Source organism: Orbicella franksi, unplaced genomic scaffold (genome assembly GCF_964199315.1).
Source record: "Orbicella franksi unplaced genomic scaffold, jaOrbFran1.1 SCAFFOLD_207, whole genome shotgun sequence".
Lineage (NCBI taxonomy): Eukaryota > Metazoa > Cnidaria > Anthozoa > Scleractinia > Merulinidae > Orbicella > Orbicella franksi.
In genome coordinates, this window is record NW_027670633.1 from 12891 (window position 1) to 39000 (window position 26110).

General features: G+C 40.1%; 3 protein-coding genes and 2 pseudogenes across 5 annotated transcripts; all 5 read right to left on the minus strand.

The window, feature by feature from the left end:
• Positions 1–750: 750 nt before the first annotated feature.
• LOC145473535 (galanin receptor 2a-like) lies at positions 751–3158 on the minus strand. Its single transcript, XM_081455035.1, has one exon. It carries the CDS (start codon positions 1865–1867, stop codon positions 836–838), a length of 1032 nt encoding a protein of 343 aa, XP_081311161.1. The 5' UTR covers positions 1868–3158; the 3' UTR covers positions 751–835.
• A 123-nt stretch (positions 3159–3281) lies between these two features.
• Positions 3282–6262, minus strand: LOC145473538 (uncharacterized; annotated as a pseudogene). Its single transcript, XR_014044701.1, has 6 exons — positions 6221–6262; positions 5553–5666; positions 5396–5450; positions 4947–5069; positions 4480–4564; positions 3282–3544 (listed from the first exon to the last, which is right to left on the minus strand). The product of XR_014044701.1 is annotated as an uncharacterized LOC145473538 (transcript).
• A 433-nt stretch (positions 6263–6695) lies between these two features.
• On the minus strand, positions 6696–8147 carry LOC145473533 (allatostatin-A receptor-like). Its single transcript, XM_081455034.1, has one exon. It carries the CDS (start codon positions 7979–7981, stop codon positions 6938–6940), a length of 1044 nt encoding a protein of 347 aa, XP_081311160.1. The 5' UTR covers positions 7982–8147; the 3' UTR covers positions 6696–6937.
• Positions 8148–9259: 1112 nt separating this feature from the next.
• On the minus strand, positions 9260–22258 carry LOC145473537 (uncharacterized; annotated as a pseudogene). Its single transcript, XR_014044700.1, has 10 exons — positions 22116–22258; positions 21774–21804; positions 20519–20625; positions 12872–12953; positions 11875–11986; positions 11650–11763; positions 11493–11547; positions 11047–11169; positions 10580–10664; positions 9260–9646 (listed from the first exon to the last, which is right to left on the minus strand). The product of XR_014044700.1 is annotated as an uncharacterized LOC145473537 (transcript).
• A 1031-nt stretch (positions 22259–23289) lies between these two features.
• Positions 23290–25230, minus strand: LOC145473536 (histamine H2 receptor-like). The gene has a single exon (XM_081455036.1). It carries the CDS (start codon positions 24463–24465, stop codon positions 23482–23484), a length of 984 nt encoding a protein of 327 aa, XP_081311162.1. The 5' UTR covers positions 24466–25230; the 3' UTR covers positions 23290–23481.
• Positions 25231–26110: the final 880 nt, after the last annotated feature.

Genomic DNA, 26110 nt, shown 5'->3' on the forward strand with positions numbered 1-26110 from the left:
TGGGTAAATGTACCAGTCGCCATCTTTTTTCCGTCTTTCTTCGCCCCCAGGTTCTTTTCTTTGGCTAGACTGATCAAACCAAGCTATATAAAAGGGAAATATCACAAAGATGTTTCCACATAATTTGTTAAAACGCGTGCCTGAACTATCACCAAATATGCACTTCGCTCATATACGAAATATTCCCAGAACATCAAGAGGAATAATTTGAATGGCCTAACAAGTGTTATCGACCCTTTCATGGCTTCTGAAAAGTAGTATACATATGGCAGATTTTTAGGGAAAAAAGTAACTAGAGCATTAGTTATAGTGTTCGGTTTGAGACACGAATTTGTCCTTCTGCATCCGTTTCTCCTTTTAGCCTTTGTGGTCGCGACTGGAGTACTCAGACGGGTATCCTAACTCTACCCTAGACAGGATAGGAAGCAATCATTCGAAAACACAAAGAAAGGATAAAAGATAAAAAAAACTGTTCTGATTCGGTTCCAGTTATTGTTGGCATTCAACCAATAAGGCCCAAAACGAACTGGATCCTAGGACGTCTTTAAGAATCATTTCATGGTTAATATTTAAAATGTAGGCACGCTTGGCGTGCAAAGAGATGAAACATTGCATTCAGTTAAATGTTGACGTATTTCACGTCACAGTTTGGACGCAAAGATCCAGTTTAACTAGTTAGACTAGTTTACAGCACTCTTCTATGTTGACGTATAGCGATGCTTTCGTAAGAGCTGTACACGGGTTCAAAGGCATCATAATTACATGAATTTAGCTGCAGATCCGTTTCACATAGACACAGTTTGTGAGTGGATTTTCTTAGAAATACTGTTCGTTTTTACGTTGCTGCTAGCCCAGTTAGCATGACTGGTTGCACTTGATGACGGCGATGGAAGCAACACACGCGACACGTACAACAGCAACAACAGAATTTTAAGAAGTGTTTCCTAAATTCGGGACTTAAAAATGCGTAAATAACTGGGTTTACACAAGAGCTTAAAGTCTTAGCTATCCAACACCAAATTTGTAGTATGAAAGTATTTTCAACTGCTCCATACACGCTCAGTAAATCAATCCAAAACGTCGGCCCCCAGCAAACGACAAAACCAAGAACTGCCACGACCATTAAACGCGTTGATTTCACTTTACACTTGGCAACTGCACCATGAATTGTTCCATTTTTGCTTCTTTTCCACAAACTAACGGCAATCTTTGTGTAGGTGAGGAACATGTACATTAATGGAATAACAAACGCCAGCAAAAAGTAGATTGTTTTGGATAGCTGGGTTTTCCAGTCTGAAGGCAAATGACACCAGCTATACTCTTTACAATTTTCCGTGCCATTGTTCTCTTTACGGCAGATTTCCTCAGAGTCTGTTTTAACGCTATAAATAAAAGGAACGGACGTTATAAAGGCGTAAATCCAGATAGCGGCAACCAGCATTAAAAACGTCTTCAAGTGTCTCGGTGCCAGGCTCTTAAAAGGCCGCAAAACGTTTCTGTGTCGGTCCCAGGCGATCGCGACCAAACTGCTAAAAATGGCGGCTGAGCATGCGAGGTCGATGAGAACTATGGCCTTACATGTTGAAGAGTTCATGTCGTAAACTGCCCCGCCCAAATAGAACAACGTCACGGTAAAATAACACAGATGCGTGACAGACAAGTGGAAAATCAGGAAACTTGAAATATTCTGCCGTATCTTACCACTTCGTACCATAACAAAGACTACCATGATGTTGAGAATAGCACCGCTTAAAAATACAACGTAATTTGTCATGAGCAATAACGAAATTAAGTCCCTGCTATATATGAGAATAAACGACGAATTGCCCTCTCTGCCTTTGGTCCAATTTGACAACGTTTCATTCATTGTTTCACTTCTTCAAGTTTGTCTTTTAAAGTTAAAACAACAAGCAGTTTTGCTATGAAAATCCAAGCTTTCAAAAACCTTCGTACAGAAGGCACAGACAACCTCGACGATCAAATGAAACTTTAAACGAGGTGGGAGCGACTGTACATGGCAATTAATATTTACCATTTTCACCTCCCGCCACTCTGGTAACAGCTAAGTAAATAACATCCACAGGAAATAAGCTCAAGAGTAAATAAAAATAACTTAGGAGAGCTCATTTCAAACGCACCGGTGGCGGCCGGTTGTCACCTGAAAAACAACTTATTGCTCAAGTTCTAATAAAGTGATATGTTAAAGTCCTGTTCCGGTCTTACAATAATGAACATGTACACTACTTCGACTGACGTGACAAGGCAACGGTTTAAAACAATACGAAGAGGGAGCTCTCAAGAGCAGATAAACACAAGCGCCTTTAGAATAACTTTTCAATTTACAACTTGGCTTTGAAAACAAAAGATGGGCGAGAGGAAAATCAAGTCAGGAAAATCGAGGAAAATCAAGTCAGCTTTTTCTGAATTTCATTTCGTCGGCACAAAAAAAAAATTGTCAATTAACAATTCGCGTTCCCCCGTCAGTAATATTAAAGTATGTCTGTTAAGTTTTGTTTTGTCAACAAAGGCCAAAGCTTTCGGACTCGATGAAGCAGGTAGGTTTGATGCACGGCATGGAAATTATTGCTGTCTAGTAGCTCTTTCAAAAACACTCTTTCATTTTTTACACTTCAAACCTCCATAGACCCTGCATTGAACGAAAATGGACTTTAAATTTCCGATCTTTGTTTTATCAGTTTTAATTCATTTCTGGCATCCATTGCGAATCCCCTCCATTGGCCGTCTTTGTTTTAGGTTGATTAACGCGGACAAAGAGACAGGAGTTATTAAAAAGGGAAATTAGAGCCATCTAGAAATGTAATCCACGCTAAATCGAGCAAAGTGTTTTTAGCAGGTGCAAATAGACGGGTACTCGCACGCTTAATTCATCCCCCACACGAAAGACGCGTAAGACTGGACTAGAAAAATTCCAAACTAATGACGTAACCCAGTAGAGATCGGTGAAGTGATTCTGATTGGCTCTTGGTCGGTTTTGAATTTTCCCGCGCAATTAACAGCCAATCAGAGACACCACAACGGATATCTGTAGAGCGACGTCATCAGTATATAAAATTTTCGATGCCGCCAGTGTGGAATGAATTTTGACATTCGTTTACTCAGCTAAAACCTTTTTAAAGTTCAGTATCTCAACAAAAACTCGTGGCGAGATCGCAATAATTGGCCTGGTTTATTGAGCTTGAACGTTCGATAGGAACCTGGGGAAGAGATGAAGGCACTGTATTGGTTTCCAACCTCGATTCCAGGGTTTTCCCTTAACAAAGGAACAAAAGCCTTGGAACTTATGATTCCCTTTATTTTATACACACGAGAACTCTCCAAACAAGTTGTAGATAACTTTACTATTTTTAATTTACAAAGTTCGCATCTTTACACTATTTACAGTTTAATTTCTGTTCAGGGCGTTGCTGTGAAGGGTCCTGAAGCTAGTAACAGATTTCTGAGTGTGAAGTGTAAACAGTGAACTGGAGTCCTCTTGGTCGGGTAAGATCCGAGCTCAAACGACTCACTTTTTCCTGACGCACGGCTTGTGAAAGAAAGAAAAAGAATAGAAGACAAAATAAATAAGAAACGGAGAGAATGAGAAAGAAATGCAAGAAAATACGATAACACCAGTAAAAATACGTAGGCTATGAGAACTGCCCTTAAATATAAATGATGTAAAAGTTTTATTTAACAATTAGATTATAAGCTTGATGTTTCTATCGCTCATGGAAATCGAGAGTGAATAATCTAATTGTTTTAGTATAAATCTACTAGTAGTTCAAAACTTTATCCAAATCCTCTCCACAGACACGTCGGAAACGCCAAGAAGCGGCCGTCATTTTGTTAACAAGGGCACACTGCTACGCTACTCACTGTCTATCACAGAATAGATAGTGAGTAGCGTAGCCAATCAGAGAACGGCATTCGTAATAGAACGCTAGTAGATTTATACTAGTAAGAAATATCCCACTAAACCACTTATAACTTCATATTTTCAGATCTTAAGCTCCCCTCTCCAATTGTCTGTAGCTATACGTTCTGACAGCCAACAAATGTCAAGGCTTTTCGTGTAGAAGTGCGATAAAACAATCAGTGAACATTACCATCTCAGTCGAGCACAGAACAACGAATATTGTGCCTAATCAGTTTGTGCGAATACAACACGTACCGAAGATCGCAATAACACACACAACTGCTTAAGTTGTGTGTATAACTGTGATGATAAATCATGTCTTCATATCTTTCCCCGCAGTTCAAATATATGATATTTCATATATTCACTTGCATTATAAAACAAGTACCGTTCTTCATGGTTTGCAAAATCGTAGTGACAAATCTATTTTAGTAATGCAATTCTGCAACATCTCCAAACGGTTTGTTTTCTCCTAACAAAAAGACCCTTCGCTAGGCAACGGGCCCGAACCAATAGGCGCACAACAAAAAGTCACCTGTCCACCGCTGTTAAGTAATACTTACTTTGCGTCACTTCCTTCTTCTTCCTCGTCATCAAGATTGCAAATAGAGCGCGCGTTCCACAGCTTTACACAGTTATCTACACCGCCTGCAAGGAAAAGAAAAACACGGACTTTTAACTTTGATACACTGGGTAGATTCTACTTTACATATCGGAGACATTAGAACCAGTTCTCCAGCGACAAATTCTTTTCTTTCTTACACGCTTACGATCAAAATACTGAGTGTTTTCATATAAGTCACGGCAGCCATATTGGTGTATCAAACAATGAAACGGCGGCCATGTTGGTGCACCAAACCAATCCTGTGGGAGTTGAACTCTTTTGTTATGTGAACACTTTCTTTTGCAGCAGTAAATTTGCACGGCTGCTGGCCAAGTGAGTGAAGCCTGCAGTTTTCTCTAGTCTTGTGACGCTGCCCAGCGTTACTGAAAAGTAGGTGACTGTATTTGAAGAAAAATCTTCACAAACCTGAAGCCAGTAAGTTTCCATCTCTGCTAAAACTCAAAGAGTACACAGTATCCGAGTGTCCTTTAAGCTCTGTTAATAGCGTCCCTTCTGCGAGGTCCCACACAAGAATGCGCTTGTCAACACCTAAAGAATAACATGGTGATTCGTAAACAACCAAACGTTGATATCTATTACTAACTAACAAGGAAAGTCTTTCAATAAATATTACGGTACCCAGGAAATAACTATAAAGCAAGAATGTCAAAAAAAAACAAAACAAAACAAAACAAGGACTACACTTATTGCCAAAGGTCCACTAAGTACATTATTATAGGAAGGCCTTTCTAAATCCCCACTTTGCTCTCATATAACGGATTGCCGAGAGCGGGGCGGCGGGAGATTGGGGTTAAAAGGGGTCAGGGGGAAGGCGGGAATAGCTGAAATCATGAACAAAAAAAACAAAATCTTACCCGAAGAGGCAAGGTACCGTCCATCAGGTGAGAATGCCAGAGAATAAATCGCTCCCTAAAAACGAAGAAAAACACAAAGTCACAACTAGAAAAAAAACAATCAATTTACTCTTAAAAGACAATTATACACCATAGTAGGATCCAGTCTGACGCGTACCTTGTATCCGGTGAAAAACCGAACCGAGCTACCAGTGTTTATATTCCAGAGCCTCACGGTCCGATCACACGACCCGGTGGTTAAGTAGTTACAGTTCGGATGGAAGGCGACTCTCTACAAGAAAAGGCGAAAGAATCAACAAACGAAACTAACAGACATGGAAGAAAAACACATGAAAAGACAAATTCGAAAATGTCTTTCAATACAAACGTCATTAACTCATACATTGACATCAGACACGTGACCAGCGAAGATCCTCAGTGGTTGCGGGTGATCTGTGCTCCATAGTCGGGCAGTTCACATATTAAAAGAATGAATAAAATTTAACATTAGATTGAGTAGTTAAGCTTAGGACCTGCTCGTAAGGGTTGTTTATAGTAAACTACAGCTTACCTTCGAAAAGTGGCCCTAAATTGGCCCTGCTATGTAGCCAGACTAATTGTGATTACAGTTGCTAGGGGCAACTTTAAAAACACTGTGATTTTATACGCCGTCAGTGAGTATCAAATTAAACCAAATATGAGTAGCATGGATAACAGAGCAGGGCAGAGTCCTTCATAGGAAAAAAATGATCGCGTCTGTACATTTTTCAGGTTCACGTCCAAGTCAAGTTTATTGTGTGTATACACTTGACTTTTGTGAGGACAACCTCACCAGCTACTGAGTACCATGCGAGCCTTGCACAGCCCATAAAGTACAAGGAAAGCCATATTTTTGCAATATTTCTTCCGCTGCTAACGACATTGTGTTTGCTAAGTTTGAAGATTTTAGAACTTTTCTGTACGTTTTTATGAGCGTTGTTGAAGGTTTCGTACGCTAAGAATTATGGGTAAATGTACCAGTCGCCATCTTTTTTCCGTCTTTCTTCGCCCCCAGGTTCTTTTCTTTGACTAGACTGATCAAACCAAGCTACATAAAAGGGAAATATCACAGATGTTTCCACGTGTTTTGTTAAAACACGTGCCAAAACCATCACTAAATATGTACTTCGCTCATATACGAAATATTCCCAGAACATCAAGAGGAATAATGTGAAAACGAAGTTCCCTTCTGTATGCCTAACACGTGTTATCGACCCTTTCATACAACGAACTGGACCCTAGGCCGTCTTCAAGAGTCATCCCATGGCTAATATTTGAAATGTAGGCACGCTTGGCGTGCAACGAGACGAAACATTGCAATCGGTTAAATGTGACGTATTTCACGTTACAGTTTGGACACAAAGATCCAGTTTAACTTGTTAGACTAGTTTCTAGCACTCTTCTATGGATTCTTCACCTAGCAAGACTTTCCTTAAGAACTGTACTCGGGTTCAAAGGCATCATAATTACATGAACACGTAGACACAGTTTGTGAGTGGATTTTCTTAGAACTACTGTTCGTTTTTACATTGCTGCTAGCCCAGTTAATATGACTGGCTGCACTTGATTTCCGTGATTTTGACGGCGATGGGAGCAACACACGCGACACGTACAACAGCAACAACAGAATTTTAAAAAGTGTTTCCTGAACTCAGGGCTTAAAAATGCGTAAATAACTGGGTTTACACAAGAGCTTAAAGTCTTCGCTATCCAACACCAAACTTGTAATACGAAAGTATTTTCAAATGCTCCATACACGCTCAGTAAATCAATCCAAAACGTCGGCCCCCAGCAAACGACAAAACCGAGAACTGCCACGACCATTAAACGAGTTGATTTCACTTTACACTTGGCAACTGCACCATGAATTGTTCCATTTTTGCTTCTTTTCCACAAACTAACGGCAATCCTTGTGTAGGTGAAAAACATGTATATTAAAGGTAAAAAAAACGCCAGCAAAAAGTAGATTGTTTTGGAAAGCCGAGTTACCCAGTCTGAAGGCAAATGACACCAGCTATACTCTTTACAATTTTCCGTGCCGTTGTTCTCTTTACGGCAGATTTCCTCAGAGTCTGTTTTAACGCTATAAATAAAAGGAACGGACGTTATAAAGGCGTAAATCCAGATAGCGGCAACCAGCATTAAAAACGTCTTCAAGTGTCTCGGTGCCAGGCTCTTAAAAGGCCGCAAAACGTTTCTGTGTCGGTCCCAGGCGATCGCGACCAAACTGCTAAAAATGGCGGCTGAGCATGCGAGGTCGATGAGAACTATGGCCTTACATGTTGAAGAGTTCATGTCGTAAACTGGCCCGCCCAAATAGAACAACGTCACGGTAAAATAACACAGATGCGTGACAGACAAGTGGAAAATCAGGAAACTTGAAATATTCTGCCGTATCTTACCACTTCGTACCATAACAAAGACCACCATGATGTTGAGAATAGCACCGCTTAAAAATACAACGTAATTTGTCATGAACAATAACGAAATAAAGTTCGTGCTATATGTGCGAATAAACGACGAATTGCCCTCTCTGCCTTTGGTCCAATTTGATAACGTTTGATTCATTGTTTCACTTCTTCAAGTTTGTCTTATAAAGTTTAAACTTCAAGCAGTTTTGCTATGAAAATCCAAGCTTTCAAAAACCTTCGTAAAGAAGGCACAGACAACCTCGACGATCAAATGAAACTTTAAACGAGGTGGGAGCGACTGTACATGGCAATTAATATTTACCATTTTCATCTCCCGCCACTCGGGTAACAGCTAAGTAAATAACATCCACAGGAAATAAGCTCAAGAGTAAATAAAAATAACTTAGGAGAGCTCATTTCAAACGCACCGGTGGCGGCCAGTTGTCATCTGAAAAACAACTTATTGTTCAAGTTCTAATAAAGTGTCTATATTAAAGTCCTGTTTCAGTCTTACAATAATGAACATATACACTACTTCGACTGACGTGACAAAGCAACGGCTTAAAACAATACAAAGAAGGAGTTCTCAAGAGCAGATAAACACAAGCGCCTATAAAATACCTTTTTAATTCACAACTTGGCTTTGGAAAACAAAAGATGGGCGACCAAAGAAGAAATTCAAGTCAGCTTTTTCTGAATTTCATTTCGTCGGCACAAAAAGAGAATGGTCAATTAACAACTGAATACGCGTTCCCCCGTCAGTAATATTAAAGTCTGTCTGTTAAGTTTTGTTTTTTGTCAACAAAGGTCAAAGCTTTCGGGCTTGATAAGACAGGTAGGTTTGATGTACGGCATGGAAATTATTGCTGCCCAGCAGCTCTTTCAACAACAATCTTTCATTTTTTACACTTCAAACCTCCATAAACCCTGCATTGAACGAAAATGGACTTTAAATTTCCGATCTTTGCTTTATCAGTTTTAATTCATCTCTGGCACCCATTGCGAATCCCCTCCATTGGCCGTCTTTGTTTTAGGTTGATTGACGCGGATAAAGAGACAGGAGTTATTAAAAAGGGAAATTAGAGCCATCTAGAAATGTAATCCACGCTAAATCGAGCAAAGGGTTTTCAGCAGGTGCAAATAGACGGGTACTCGCACGCTTAATTCATTCCCCGCACGAAAGAAGGGTGAGACTGGACTAGAAAAATTCCAAACTAATGACGTAACCCAGTAGAGATCGGTGAAGTGATTCTGATTGGCTCTTGGTCGGTTTTGAATTTTCCCGCGCAATTAAAAACCAATCAGAGACACCACAATGTAGATCTGTTGAGCGACGTCATCAGTATATAAAATTTTCGATGCCACTAGTGTGGAATGAATTTTGACATTCGTTTACTCAGCTAAAACCTTTTTAAAGTTCAGTATCTCAACAAAAACTCGTGAAAAGATCGCAATAATTGGTCCTAGTTTATTGAGCCTGAACGCTCGAGAGGAACCTGGGGAAGAGATGAAGGCACTGTATTGGTTTCCACCCTCCAGGGGGTTTTCCCTTCACAAAAGAAGAAAAGCCCTAGGACTTATGATTGCCTTTATTTTATGCACACGAGAACTCTCCAAACAAGTTGTAGATAACTTTACTATTTTTAATTTACAAAGTTCGCATCTTTACACTATTTACAGTTTAATTTCTGTTCAGGGCGTTGCTGTGAAGGGTCCTGAAGCTAATAACAGATTTCTGAGTGTGAAGTGTAAACAGTGAACTGGAGTCCTCTTGGTCGGGTAAGATCCGAGCTCAAACGACTCACTTTTTCCTGACGCACGGCTTGTGAAAGAAAGAAAAAGAATAGAAGACAAAATAAATAAGAAACGGAGAGAATGAGAAAGAAATGCAAGAAAATACGATAACACCAGTAAAAATACGTAGGTTATGAGAACTGCCCTTAAATACAAATGATGTTAAAGTTCTATTTAACAATTAGATTATAAGCTTGATGTTTCTATCGCTCATGGAAATCGAGAGTGAATAATCTAATTGTTTTAGTATAAATCTACTAGCAGTTCAAAACTTTATCCAAATCCTCTCCACAGACACGTGGGAAACGCAAAGAAGTGGCCGTCATTTTGTTAACAAGGGCACACTGCTACGCTACTTACTATCTATCACAGAATAGATAGTGAGTAGCGTAGCCAATCAGAGAACGGCATTCGTGATAGAACGCTAGTAGATTTATATTAGTAAGAAATACCCTCTTGACCACTTATAACTTCATGTTTTCAGATCTTATGCTCCCCTCTTCATTGTCTGAAGCTATACGTTCTGACAGCCAACAAATGTCAAGGCTTTTCGTGGAGAAGTGCCATAAAACAATCACTGAACATTACCATCTCAATCGAGCACAGAACAACGAATATTGTGCCTAATCAGTTTGTGCGAATACAACACGTACCGAAGATCGCAATTACACACACAACTGCTTAAGTTGTGTGTATAACTGTGATGATAAATCATGTCTTCATATCTTTCCCCGCAGTTCAAATATATGATATTTCATATATTCACTTGCATTATAAAACAAGTACCGTTCTTCTTGGTTTGCAAAATCGTAGTGTCACATCTATTTTAGTAATGCAATTCTGCAACATCTCCAAACGGTTTGTTTTCTCCTAACAAAAAGACCCTTCGCTAGGCAACGGGCCCGAACCAATAGGCGCACAACAAAAAGTCACCTGTCCACCGCTGTTAAGTAATACTTACTTTGCGTCACTTCCTTCTTCTTCCTCGTCATCAGGATTGCAAATAGAGCGCGCGTTCCACAGCTTTACACAGTTATCTACACCGCCTGCAAGGAAACGAAAAACACGGACTTTTAACTTTGATACACTGGGTAGATTCTACTTTACATATCGGAGACATTGGAACCAGTTCTCCAGCGACAAATTCTTTTCTTTCTTACACGCTTACGATCAAAATACTGAGTGTTTTCATATAAGTCACGGCAGCCATATTGGTGTATCAAACAATGAAACGGCGGCCATGTTGGTGTACCAAACCAATCCTGTGGGAGTTGAACTCTTTTGTTATGTGAACACTTTCTTTTGCAGCAGTAAATTTGCACGGCTGCTGGCCAAGTGAGTGAAGCCTGCAGTTTTCTCTAGTCTTGTGACGCTGCCCAGCGTTACTGAAAAGTAGGTGACTGTATTTGGAGAAAAATCTTCACAAACCTGAAGCCAGTAAATTCCCATCTCTGCTAAAACTCAAAGAGTACACAGTGTCCGAGTGTCCTTTAAGCTCTGTTAATAGCGTCCCTTCTGCGAGGTCCCACACAAGAATGCGCTTGTCAACACCTGAAGAATAACATAGTGATTCGTAAACAACCAAACGTTGATATCTATTACTAACTAACAAGGAAAGCCTTTCAATAAATATTACGGTACCCAGGAAATAGCTATAAAGCAAAAATGTCAAAAAAACAAAACAAAACAAGGACTACACTTATTGCCAAAGGTCCACTCAGTACATTATCATAGGAAGGCCTTTCTAAATCCCCCCTTTGTTCTCATATAACGGATTGCCGAGAGCGGGGCGGCGGGAGATTGGGGTTAAAAGGGGTCAGGGGGAAGGCGGGAATAGGTGAAATCATGAACAAAAAAAAAAACCAAAATCTTACCCGAAGAAGCCAGGTACCGTCCATCAGGTGAGAATGCCAGAGAATAAATCGCTCCCTAAAAACGAAGAAAAACACAAAGTCACAACTAGAAAAAAAACAATCAATTTACTCTTAAAAGACAATTATACACCATAGCAGGATCCAGTCTGACGCGTACCTTGTGTCCGGTGAAAAACCGAACCGAGCTACCAGTGTTTATATCCCAGAGCCTCACGGTCCGATCACACGACCCGGTGGCTAAGTAGTTACAGTTCGGATGGAAGGCGACTCTCTACAAGAAAAGGCGAAAGAATCAACAAACGAAACTAACAGACATGGAAGAAAAACACATGAAAAGACAAATTCGAAAATGTCTTTCAATACAAACGTCATTAACTCATACATTGACATCAGACACGTGACCAGCGAAGATCCTCAGTGGTTGCGGGTGATCTGTGCTCCATAGTCGGGCCGTGCGGTCATGTGACGCCGTGGCGAAGTAGTGTCCTCGAGGACTGGGGAGAGGTTCGGAACATTATTAGAGAACGTGAACAGCTGTTAATTGCAAAACCTACTTATAGAGCAATTATTATGATTTTGTTTCTTCGCTGGAACCTGCTCTAACCAATCAGAGTAAACGAGCATTTATGACCAATAGGGAGCACAACCAAAACCAATGGTGACTTAGCTTGCGTGCACTTTCTCACGCTTGGCTTTAATCGCATTTTTCTCAGTTCTGACACCGGTTACTTGTCCTAACAGCTTTTGACACCGGCCACATGTTTTCCCGCGCTTGGCACCGACTACATATTTTCCCGCGCTTGGTACCAGCTGCACATTTCCCAGCGCTTGGTAGCGGCTACATGCTTTCCTGCACTTCGCATCGGCCACATGCTTTCCTGGCACCGGCTACATGTTTCCCGCGCTTGGCAAGGGTTACAGTTTTTTGGTATTGAGTTCCGATTAGTTTATTAGGTTATCCACGGTTTAACGGAGGATCCAAGATACTGGAAGTCGCAAGTCCCTAAGGAGGTTATGGGGACATGCTTTTTGAGAAACAGTCCAGTACAAATTATGTGATTACTCTGGTTTTGGTTTCACAGCTTTCAATAAAATCGAGTTGCCAGCCGAGTGCATGGATCAGACTGGTGCGGAAAAATACGAGCTGCACGGAGACCTGGTGAGAAAATGAAATACTCGTCCCAGGAGCTGCTCGATCCTAGGATATTATTTCTTGCACTCCACCGTGAAAATTGTCATGGCCGTAATAAAGCATTTAAACCAAAAGCGATGTAAAAAAAAAATGAAGCCTTTCTTAACCCATAACGCTGGTACTTATTTTACAAATACTCTAGCTGAGAGTCGTCCATCTAGACAAGTAATAAATAAGATGTGCTCACCAAAACTGCACGTCCCACACAGGGTAGTTATGTCCCTTGAAAGAAACTAACGAGCTGAAGGTGTAGAGACTCCACAGGCGAACTAGTGGAAAAATTAAAAGAGAAAGCGTTAGCCTTCAACAAAAAAAAAAACCTATAGCGTTAGAGGTTTTCCCACAACCCAAGGATAGAAGTAATATATCAAACAAGAAAGAGTTGGAAATGAGTTATCTGGAGGGAAGCACGAGATATAGTTTATATCACACTTTGACTAGTGCTATTGTTGGGATTTTTTTGAGACAATGACGCCTTTTATTGTGCTTCCTCGGGGATTTTTATATCCGATTTCGTGAAATTACACTCGACTTAATTCGGTCCAATCGGAAAATTGACTGTTGTGACATTTTCGTACCCAACGATAGTCTACTGGAGGAACACAGACAGACCAACAGGGGATGGGTTAACTGAGGTACAAGAAAGCTAGGCACAAAAACAAAGGGAAGATTTCATGGGAAAGATTGAGAGGAGCTGTGAATTGTAGCACGGACGGTCAAACTGCAAGATATGCTAAAAACGATCCAGACAACTTAAGAATGGCTGACTGTTAGGATCGAGAAACGCCGGTCAACGACCCATTTGGCAAATCGCTCATATTTTGCCCAAAGATACCCTTAGGTGACCTAATTCTAAAAATCATATTATAAGGTTCCAGCGAATTTTTATTTTTCAGAAATTCGCGAAAATTTGAAAGCGCGGTTAAAGTGCGGTTTTTCGTGTAATAAAATGACCGAAATAAGGTGCGAGGACGAAGCGCTGCTAAAGTCTTAAAATAAATTAAATTGACTTCAAACTTCACACAAATGTGGAACAACCACTCTAATTTATTCCTCGTTTTAAACTAATCTCAGATATGTTGATATAGTGGTTTTCCAAACCATTTTAAAAACACCTATGAAGCGTGTGAAAAATAACGGCAAAATATTGGTCATGTTTAACAGCATAAAAATGCACCTGGTACCTCACTTTCCGATTATTTTACTTTACAGCCTTAAAATATCATTATTAAACATATACCATGCCAAGTTTCATGCTCGAACTCGCAGTATTTCCCTTTGAGAAAAACGAAAATCTATGTCAATGTGTTGGGCGCAAATAACACAACAATTATACACGAACAATAGACAAATCAATTTCAAAAGCGAAAGTAAAAGGCTATCATTAATCAATCAATTAAGCAATTCACTGCTATCAGTAGAAACATAATGTCCTCATAATGTCCACTACATAAAAACTGTTTTCAGACGTTTTCGATCGAAACATAGCGCGTTAACTTTGCTTAATTTCCTGTCCGCCGTCATGTCTAGTTTGTCATCGCGTGTATTTCTTAATGTAAACAACACTGTGAATGGTTCTCATAACAAACGCGCAGAGGTTTCCTGGAACCTCGATGTTTTCGATTCACCAAAACGCTTTAAGTTCGTCAAGACACAATAATGGGTCAACTTGGAATGCTGTTTAGCATTAAGGACGTTAAAGGACTGTAAATTAATCGAGTTGAAATATCTTGAGGCAAATCAAAATCGCGCCCTTATTCTAATTGCTAAACAGCCGATCTCCGTTCAAGTTCAAGAAGTCGAGAGGTTAATTCGGCAATGTATCACCGGTACAACAACAAAATCAAACCGAGGTCATCAAAAGTGTAAGTCTAAAAGTGTAGTGGCAAGTTCGAAGTAAATTTCGCCTATATAAATTGGAAACAAGAAGTGAAACGGTCTGACCCGAAACAAATAAACGAAATATTAATACGACTAACTTAATCCGAAAATGTTGCAGAAAACATACCTAAAAGCCGTCGATTCCCCTCAATACCACTCTACATTGCCTTAAAGAGGCCAAGCTTTCTGCTGTAAGAATCAGGGGCCTCATGAATCTGTTTTTATTATATCGTCACCCATGATGCGTGGCTGATATTCGAGACTCAGTAAAAGTTGTCACACAACCGTACGAGCAGCCCAGTCACGCTTCCACTGCTTTCGCGAAAATGTTCAACATTTCGCAATTACAAGTTTAAAGTAGTGACAGTAGATTGAAATGCGTTTTTTAAAGCTGTCCTATCCAGGAGCAATTATTTCTTGTTCTTGAATGGCTTTTAGTTGTAGTTACAGTCGGGGAGGGGAGGGGGGGGGGGAGGTACTCCCGGAAATTTCGAATATCTGTATGCCATGGAAGATTAAGTGGTCTCTAGCTCTTAACGCCAACACTGAAACACCAGATGATTCTCGAAGTATCACAGCGATCACTAAGCAAAATAATTTTGAGTTTAGCTCCGCTGAGTCAGATACCTGTTGGCGCGCATATTGCATTGACCGTAGACAGGTGGAAAAACAGTTAAGGTTACAGTATACCTTCAGATCGGCAATTTTCTTCAAATTTGGATTTTTGGTTCAAAGTAATGGTCGAAGAGTAATCTCTAATTTCTGAAAACAAAATTGAAAAAAACTCAATATTGGCGGAGAAATGGAGGTTTTACGTTACGGCCGGAAGTAAAAGTTCCCTCTTGATTGACAGCCCTATAACGTGTACGCAATCAACCGAGACTACTTTCGCGGGAATATATGGATACCACGAATTGGCTGGCTACTCAGATCCAAGCATTTTTCGTATTAGATGTAATTCTATTAAGTTATAAGTAAACATGGGCCACGGAAAACATTGTTTACCAGTTCGAAAAAGCGAAGAACGAATGAAAACACATCAATGAGTGAAGAAGCGAAAGTTGGCCTCGCGGATGAAGCTATAGCTATCGTATCAAGCGGGCAAAAAGATCGAGTCAAGAGTAGAGAAAAATTCTGTAAAAATTTGGGAACTCGACAGCGATAACAGCGATGTTTACATTGACTCATTTGTTGAGTCCGATACTGATGAATCGCCCAACTCATTGAGATCCATTGGAATATTATCCATGCACATTTGCCCCGCCGCGCTTTCTTTTGTTCAGTTTGTTCTCGTCGCCTAGCCACTCTAGCGTTCGTATCCTTTTTCGTCTTCCCCATTTTGCCAGACCAGCTTCAAGAAAAACCGAGCTACAGAAAAATTATCTCTCCGTCTTGAGCGCATTGCGAAACACAAGGGTTTTTTCGAGATTCACGCGTAAATTTCACCGTGGTAAATTTTCCAAGCGCTGATTGGCTCAGTGATCTGAGAACCCAGTTGAAGGCGTTTGTGGGCGGAGTTTGTTTGCGAAGCAAGAGATTTTTCTTAGCGCTGTTTTCTCGAATAAATTTTTTCGCTTGAAGCAGACACTTTAACGAGTTACAACTCAAAGGGGATTTGTTTGATTGCCCTCAAATTTGGACAGTAGCTAGATTAACATATAAAAAACAAAAACGTGTCTGCGAATTGTTTATTTCGAAATATTTTTTCTCCGAGAGCAATTTTTGTACGATCACTTCACATTTTTTAAATCCTATTTTGAAAATGTTCTGTAACTTTTTACTGCAATTGAATGTGGAAAAACGCAGACACGCTTTTTTAGCGCTTTTTGTCCTGAAACCGAGGAAAAAAATAAATTGGCGAAAAACAAAATTCGCTTTGACTTGTAGCTTCCAAAAGGCGATTAGGACGCTCGCATTTAGTGGCCGTGAAAAAATCGGCACTTCAGTTTATTTCAAAATTTTTAGTATGGTTTGATAGCCAGCTCTATAAGCTTTAATTTGATATAGGGGTTTAGGTATCTACAGCTTAAACCGGACGCGCTACATCGCTTGGACGTGAGACACCCCTGAAGGTATACGGTAACCTTAAACCAGAAAAGCCTGTTGCACATTGTAATTCAGCGTTGTCCAACACGCAATCGGTCTGGTTGTAATGCTAATCGTATTTGATAGAATCTCAAGTTTTCTTTCGACACATACTCACGTCCTGGGGTGGTGACATACTACTAGATGGGCGTGGCCGGGAGCCACGAGTCAAGTCAGTCAACTCGCAAAGCTCAACCGAGAAGAGTGATAGTGAACCACTGGTGGAAGGACTGCAGATTGTCCCTACGCCTTACCCTAATAGGCCTCTGTGTTATTCTAATGAACTGATGCTGTTACAATGATACTATTTAGCTTTATGAACATGCTAATAGTAAAGGTTTTCTTTTGCAGTATAAAAGAATCATTAATAAGTAGTTCTTTGTGAAAAACTATTTTAAGGAAAGTAAGCTGTTCGCGAGATCTATGTTTTCAGATGTTCTAGAGTGATTAGTTTGTTAGGGCACTGTTGCGCTACGCCTGCGCGCAGTGTCGGAAAAAGTACGTTAGATCATCTGTTTCTAAGTTGATAAAGGCAAATTAATCGCTGCAGCGAATTTGGAAAGGGTGACGATTCCAACCTCGTTCCCAGAGTCTCTCATCTTACCACCCTCTCGTTTCCAAATTCGCTGGGAACGAGGTTGAGACAATTCGGCCCTTAGTTTATCCTCTAAAGGATCTCCCTCCTCTACTTCCACTCCCTCTCTACAAATATTTGACGATCCTCCCCCCCCCCCCTCCCTGGCAAGAGATGTTTGCTCAATACCGAAGAAGTCAAACATCGACAGTTCCTAAGAATACTTCCGGCAAATGCAGTTGTTAGTAAAATACTTCACAAGCACTGAGTATGGAGCTATTCCGCGCACGAATGGGAGAGGTATATCTAATCCCATGTCTTCGCACCCGCACCGTAGCATAGGCAGTTTCAGGTTCTTTAGGCTACGCTCCATCGCCAAGGCCCAGGGGTCTTGCTGGTCGTATACCAAAGGATGCTGGAGCTGAACTATTTCTACAACTTCCTTTACCTGACTAAAATTTCTCTCCTCTTCAGATGCCTGAACATGCATCTGATCAGGATCACTTTGGCGCAGAGCGTCACTTTGTGAGAGAAAAACTAGCACCTGAAAAAGACGAGTATTATAAGGGTCCCGGGCTCTGCGCATCTCCCGCGCCACCATTTCGGCGTCAAGCTTTCGGCCTGTCGTTTGACCAACGCGGGATTTTGCCATGGGATACGATTGCTGCTTGTCATTGACTGCCCTGAGAGCCCAACCCCCTTTTAAAACAACAAGGACTTCTTGGTGACCTACTGTGGCTTTGAGTTAAGCGCCAACGCTTGCTCCAAGCAGGGTTTGTAGCACATTTTGGCTAAGTCCATAAGGGAATTTCTCTCCAGGGACTAAGTACATTTCTCCAGTGAAAAGTGCCTCTCTAAAGTAGACAGCCTATGAAAGACACGAATGCAGCTGCCTTGAAGGCATTAATACACCCTGTCGTGCGTGGTTACTATCCATGGAAACATCAGCAGACGTTTCCTCGGTCACACCCGTTGATACTGGCACTTATGTTAAGGTCGCAGTGTTCGTACCTCTTTACAAAATGACCTGAAGTCTCCTTCAGAGAACGAGGCTTCCAGCAGAAATAAACAAAGAGCGATGTCTGAGTAAATTCCAAAAGAAACCCCTGACCATTAGCCTGTTCACAAAGCTAAATAGTATCATTGTAACAGCATCAGTTCATTAGAATAACACAGAGGCCTATTAGGGTAAGGCGTAGGGACAATCTGCAGTCCTTCCACCAGTGGTTCACTATCACTCTTCTCGGTTGAGCTTTGCGAGTTGACTGACTTGACTCGTGGCTCCCGGCCACGCCCATCTAGTAGTATGTCACCACCCCAGTACGTGAGTATGTGTCGAAAGAAAACTTGAGATTCTATCAAATACGATTAGCATTACAACCAACCGATTGCGTGTTGGACAACGCTGAATTACAATGTGCAACAGGCTTTTCCGGTTTAACTGTTTTTCCACCTGTCCACGGTCAATGCAATATGCGCGCCAACAGGTATCTGACTCAGCGGAGCTAAACTCAAAATTATTTTGCTTAGTGATCGCTGTGATACTTCGAGAATCATCTGGTGTTTCAGTGTTGGCGTTAAGAGCTAGAGACCACTTAATCTTCCATGGCATACAGATATTCGAAATTTCCGGGAGTACCTCCCCCCCCCCGTCCCCTCCCCGACTGTAACTACAACTAAAAGCCATTCAAGAACAAGAAATAATTGCTCCTGGATAGGACAGCTTTAAAAGGCGCATTTCAATCTACTGTCACTACTTTAAACTTGTAATTGCGAAATGTTGAACATTTTCGCGAAAGCAGTGGAAGCGTGACTGGGCTGCTCGTACGGTTGTGTGACAACTTTTACTGAGTCTCGAATATCAGCCACGCATCATGGGTGACGATATAATAAAAACAGATTCATGAGGCCCCTGATTCTTACAGCAGAAAGCTTGGCCTCTTTAAGGCAATGTGGAGTGGTATTGAGGGGAATCGACGGCTTTTAGGTATGTTTTCTGCAACATTTTCGGATTAAGTTAGTCGTATTAATATTTCGTTTATTTGTTTCGGGTCAGACCGTTTCACTTCTTGTTTCCAATTTATATAGGCGAAATTTACTTCGAACTTGCCACTACACTTTTAGACTTACACTTTTGATGACCTCGGTTTGATTTTGTTGTTGTACCGGTGATACATTGCCGAATTAACCTCTCGACTTCTTGAACTTGAACGGAGATCGGCTGTTTAGCAATTAGAATAAGGGCGCGATTTTGATTTGCCTCAAGATATTTCAACTCGATTAATTTACAGTCCTTTAACGTCCTTAATGCTAAACAGCATTCCAAGTTGACCCATTATTGTGTCTTGACGAACTTAAAGCGTTTTGGTGAATCGAAAACATCGAGGTTCCAGGAAACCTCTGCGCGTTTGTTATGAGAACCATTCACAGTGTTGTTTACATTAAGAAATACACGCGATGACAAACTAGACATGACGGCGGACAGGAAATTAAGCAAAGTTAACGCGCTATGTTTCGATCGAAAACGTCTGAAAACAGTTTTTATGTAGTGGACATTATGAGGACATTATGTTTCTACTGATAGCAGTGAATTGCTTAATTGATTGATTAATGATAGCCTTTTACTTTCGCTTTTGAAATTGATTTGTCTATTGTTCGTGTATAATTGTTGTGTTATTTGCGCCCAACACATTGACATAGATTTTCGTTTTTCTCAAAGGGAAATACTGCGAGTTCGAGCATGAAACTTGGCATGGTATATGTTTAATAATGATATTTTAAGGCTGTAAAGTAAAATAATCGGAAAGTGAGGTACCAGGTGCATTTTTATGCTGTTAAACATGACCAATATTTTGCCGTTATTTTTCACACGCTTCATAGGTGTTTTTAAAATGGTTTGGAAAACCACTATATCAACATATCTGAGATTAGTTTGAAACGAGGAATAAATTAGAGTGGTTGTTCCACATTTGTGTGAAGTTTGAAGTCAATTTAATTTATTTTAAGACTTTAGCAGCGCTTCGTCCTCGCACCTTATTTCGGTCATTTTATTACACGAAAAACCGCACTTTAACCGCGCTTTCAAATTTTCGCGAATTTCTGAAAAATAAAAATTCGCTGGAACCTTATAATATGATTTTTAGAATTAGGTCACCTAAGGGTATCTTTGGGCAAAATATGAGCGATTTGCCAAATGGGTCGTTGACCGGCGTTTCTCGATCCTAACAGTCAGCCATTCTTAAAACAGTAAAAGTAAGGCAGGATAAGGAGATAACAATGATAAATGAAAACTACCTGTTCTGTCAGCGGAGGAGGAGAGAAGAAATGAGTTATCGTTGTTAAAACTCGTTGAAAATACTGGCCCTGAGTGACCGATCAACTTTCGATACTCCACAGCTGTCCTGAAGGAAACAAGACAATGCTATTGACTCAGAAAAGGAATAATCATCAAAATAAAATTGGTTAAGTAAGCGTAGAAATATGTTTAAAGAAGAATGTATCCAAAGTTGTTTCATAACCAACTCCGCTCTATCTATCTTCTACAGGCTCCTGAAATCGATACGTTATTTGCAACCAACTCAAGTGTAGATTATTTCCGCGTCTTCAGTGCTTAAAGGAGCTGCGTAACGGATTTCTGACATACTAAGAAAATGACCGCTAAACTGAGTGAAATATAAAAATAACCACTTAAGGTGATTCCCTAGTAAAAGAACACGCCATAGATTTCCGATGAAACTTGGTATGTTGTTGTTACAGGACAAGGAGATATTAAAAACGTAGTAAAAAGAGGGGGTCACCGTGCTTTTTTCCACGCCACAATGCTGACAAATTCGGTTGTTTAGGTGACTTTTCGTAATCTCCGTGCGCAACAAATAAGCTCCATTGTTTTTCAATGCAGCGTATTACATCACACAAAGTTTGACTTTCTTTGATTGTTTATTCATCTACGTCCCAGAAAAAATGTCTTCAGCTACCCTGCATTTTTTTTATCCCTTAAAGGAAATATAAATTGGACATGCGCTGTTGGGCCCGTTATGTCCCCCTCTGTAGTATTTATATCATTTGCCAAAAAAAGTAGCCATAGATTTCTGCTAATTTCTTCTTATTGAAATTATAAAATAAAAAGTGGAGGTCACCGTGCTCGTTTAAGAGAAAAGGGGCATTTATTTCGCTATCGAGCTTAGCTTGAGGGAAATCTCCCACTTTTCGCACACGCACGCGCTCATGTGCGCGCGCTAATGACGCGAAAATCGTGCGCAGTAGGGATGCGCAATGCAACACTAAGGAATCACCTTAAAACAGTGAAGAAACATTTCAATGTCAAGCAAATACAAAAGAAGGTACGGATGGACAGAAATTGAAGAAGATTAAAACGGATTGCGATATGGACTTTTGAAAAACTGTTAGGCCTATTCTTGAACCCGCCAGGAGAAATAAAGCGAGGAGGGCCTAAAAACATCTGGAGAAGGTCAGCTGAACAGGAACTGTTGCAGATAGGGTCAGGAGTGCACAGATGCCACGATAAAAATAATGACGTTTAAATACTAACCTGTGATCCATTATTCTCTCAAGTACGTCCTCTGTTGGAAAGAAAGAACACAAGACTACATTGTATCCATGTCCCTTGGCCTCAGATAGGCAAGCTTCTCAGTTCCTTCGAAATAAAGTCGCTAAATGCGCTCGGAAAACGAGAAACGTAAAACCGAAGAGATTCCGATTGTTATCGTCCAATCAAACGTAGCACGAAAAGTTTTCGTTAAGTAAGTCGGAGAACAAAAGCCTGTTCGGTAAATCTTCGCAGAACTACCTAAACACCTCCAGGGCAGTTACAGTTCTTAAAAAATTCAAAACTATTTGAAAAAAGCCCGGCTGTGAGATTACAATTACTAACCTGCTTCCTTGTCGATTTGAGCGAGTTCTGAGGGCGATTTGAGCATGCGTAATTTCTTGGGAGTGAGGCTCCAAACACGGACACTGCTGTCCTCAAATCCACCTGACAGTAGGCTCGAGTCGTTTGATATACTGACCGAGTTTAAACTGCAAGAGACGTACAAGAAATTTGTAAAAGAAAAATGGAGAACCCTTCCTTTTTTAATTACCCTTAATTTAGTCAAGAGCCTGATGTTTTTCACCAAAGATCACCTTCAAACGTCTTAGTCAATGGTAACCTTAGAAGCCTAAAAACATCTCACCACTCCTGTCAGTTTGTGCGTTAGTTCGCCACCAGTACCCCTATGCCTCAATGGTGAGACACCCTTCCCGTGAGTGTCAAGTCCTGGGTTCGACTCCCATCTTGGACTCTTTCTTTGCCCATTAATCGTGACAACTGAATCACGTGTTTCTCAACTTAATGAAAGTTCACTAAATTATTATCACTGTCCTGCGAGTTTTATCGTTTTGCACACTCGGGCCTACTCCGTCCGAAAATGGAACGTTTTTCGAGACTACTGTAAAACGGTAGGGATTTCACGACTTACAGTTCATTGCAAGAATGGATTACAAAAACTGTCCTAAAGTGTTCTAAAAGGGCCTTTCATTAACACGCTTACACACTTTATTTCAATTGAATTTAAACATTAATACAAATTTAAAACTGATGGTAGCATTGGACTACTAGGCGGATCAGTTATTATCAGATTACTTAAAAAGCAGAATAACACATGACAAACAATTAGTAAAACAAAGAAATAGAAAATATAAACATTACTTTTAAATTAGTTCTACGTTAGATAACTTGAAGAATATACGACGTGAAAAGAATAACATGTAGGCATCAATCATTTTTTGAAGTTAAGAAGAGAAAACAAGTCATAAGATTTAACATTTCGTTCATTCCAAGAGTACAGCAAAGGGGCGAAGTGTTTCTATCTCAGGTATATGCGATAGGGTACCATTTTGAATAGAATATATATGAGAGGGTTACATTTCCTGCCAAAAAACTTGGTGTATAGAGTAATGGATGGACATCATCAAGGCGCCTGGGTTTGCACACTTCTACATACGCTACTGGGCAATTATCTGACGCGAACTCTCAATGAGATATACAAAGACATCGAAACTAAAGTAAACAATCATTTATTTAAGACAAAATCAAGATGAATGCACAGCTTATTAACTAATTCATTTGCCTTACACAAATACGAATTTTTAAATCTCTGATGTTGATGACTGTTGCACAATAAAAACCAAGCGGCCAAAACTATTTTCGAAATTGTTAGTTTACTTGATAACTCCTCATTAAAACACACTGAGATGAATCAACCAGGAAGTATTTGCAGTGTGGGTGAGCGAGAGCTGCGAAACGAGATTGTTGCTCCGCTTGGAGTAAAATGATCGATCCTTCGAAACTTCAGAACGCGTTTAAAAGCAGCTCTAAATTCGCGGCTTCGCGAAGCATAAACCCACGGATTACAACAGGAGCTGAAAAACGACAGAAAAGAGGCAAAATACCAGCTCAACACAATCTCAAGTCGTCTACACGATCCCTTACGCGCCGTAACGATTTCAACAAATGCTAAAACCAGGTTAGGAGTCCACATAAGAACGAAAAGACCTATGATGATACCAATGGTCCAAGCCGCCTTCTTGTTCTTTAATACAGTATTGGCGTAAGCGGCGTTTACAGATGATAACACGGCAATCTGTCGTTGTTGAAGCCTCGCTGCACGGAAAATATGAAAATAGCAGTAACAGATGACACATAACGGCAGAACGACCGTAAGTATCATAATAATAATCCAAAGGATGGGTAAATCAGAAAAGTCGTGAATCAAAAATCGCACAGATGCAAAGAGTATTGAAAATGTCCAGATAAATATCGCTCCCACGACACAGCGGGTAGGGGTGACAATCTGCGAGTACTGAAAAGTGTTTGTAATCGCAATGTACCTGTCCACGCTTATCGCAGTCAAGTTAAATGTTGACGTGATTACAGTTTGAATCCAAAGCCAGTTTTCTGCGAGTCTTGCAGGCCAGACATGGCTGTAATCAAAAGACAAGCCGGTTACAAATAACACAACGTAAACAGGATTAACTGCTAAACCAACCAGCAAGTCAGACGCTGCCAAGGAAACCACGAAGAAGTTCGAGATTGACCGTAACGAGGGCGTTTGGTAAAATGCGACGAGTATAAGAAGATTACTGCAAATGGCGATGATCCCAGAGGCCACATTTAGCAAAGCAAGGGCAACATTCGAAGCGAACACGTCAAAACTGACGGGACAGCTTCCCACAGAGGCCATTTTCGTTTGCAAATTTGAAGGTCTCTCTTGTAAGTTTTGCAGACAATGGTTGTGTTGGTGTAAATATGGCTTGTTTTTCCAGTGAGCGCAACACCTTACATCAGCCACAATGCATTGTTAATGTCCCTCTTTAAACGGCAAAACAGTGCTTATCTTTGATGTTGTTGTTGTTGTTTTTTTACCGGAGAATTTTGTAGACGAAATTCACAAATCGCTTGCCAAAATCCGCTTCTGGCACCGGCTTCACTAAGATGACAAGATCGAGGTACTAAAAAAAGATAAATCCTTGAACTTTGAGAGACAGTTTAATTAGCGCATAAAGAGGCAATCACGAATGTGTTAAGCTTCAACAGCGTCACCACTTCCGTAAGGAAATGAAACCACAAAGAGGAAAACTGGAAAATCTTGCTTTTTGCACCTGCAAAAAGAGGAAATCCTAGAACTTTAATAAAGGTAACAAGATGAAAGAAGATTTTTAATTTCTAAGGAAAACAAAGGAAAACATTTCCGCGATATGTAAATATATTTCAAATCAGTGGAAATCCCTTCTTTGTTAAAATAGACTGGTTCGAGAACTAACCAATGGTAGTTCTCCCATGTGATTATTACAATACCCATGGTATTGTAACCGATAATAAATAAATAATGTTTTTCAAATAGAAACGAAAGCTGCAATATTCCTGGCCATTGTTATTGACACAATGGAAGTAAAACTTGTCAAATGTAATATCAACGGAAAATAATAGCTTTCTTTTCGGACTGCGATCTCTGACCGAGAAAAAAACAAAAGTCTCTAAACCATTTTGTAAAGTATAAAATACCGTATTCGTAATAAATTTCGATCAACGTATCTTGTCCTTGCTTAATCCCGTACAACTTGAAATTGAAACAAAATGTTACATATAAGAAGTGATACATGTTTACAAAGTGAAAATACCCAACAAACGGATAAATAGAAAGCTATTAACTACAACAGTTTAAAGCAAATTAATAATATATCGTTCTAAGACAGATTTAATACATAATCTTGTAACATATTGTTACTCGCAAAGCTAGCAGCAAAGAACATCTACACATTGTATGAATTTCAAATCCGCAGAAGTGATATTGACTCGTATATTTCTAAAACTGAGTAAGAGCTTACTGTAACAAGTATGCAAGAAACGGAAACAGTTTCATTGAATATTGATGTTTTATTAAACGACTAAGATAGTTAAGAGGGCCAGTAACTAAAATCAACCAATCAGATTGCTCCATTGCGGTCCAATATTCTCGAGTTGCGAGTTGTTTGTGTCACTGACAGATTAACATCTTTCTCATATCTAATATCTTTCCCACGCTTTCTGTGCCATCAGTTTTTCAATAAGATAAATAAGGCGGTCATTACAACACCCGTTTCTTTAATAGGTCCGCAAAGTGTGATAACATTACAAACGATACTCTTCGGCTCCCTGTTACTCGAGCCATTTAAATTATTAATTCTACAATCGGTTTGCCATAAATCATAACAAGCAAAACATCATCAACGAAGGTCTGGATGAGAGAAAACAAATTTCAGAACAGTAGGTTTTATTCCGTACTCCAACATAGATAAATCACTTAATGTTTCCATACACTGAAATTTTGACCTGGATTCTACATCTAC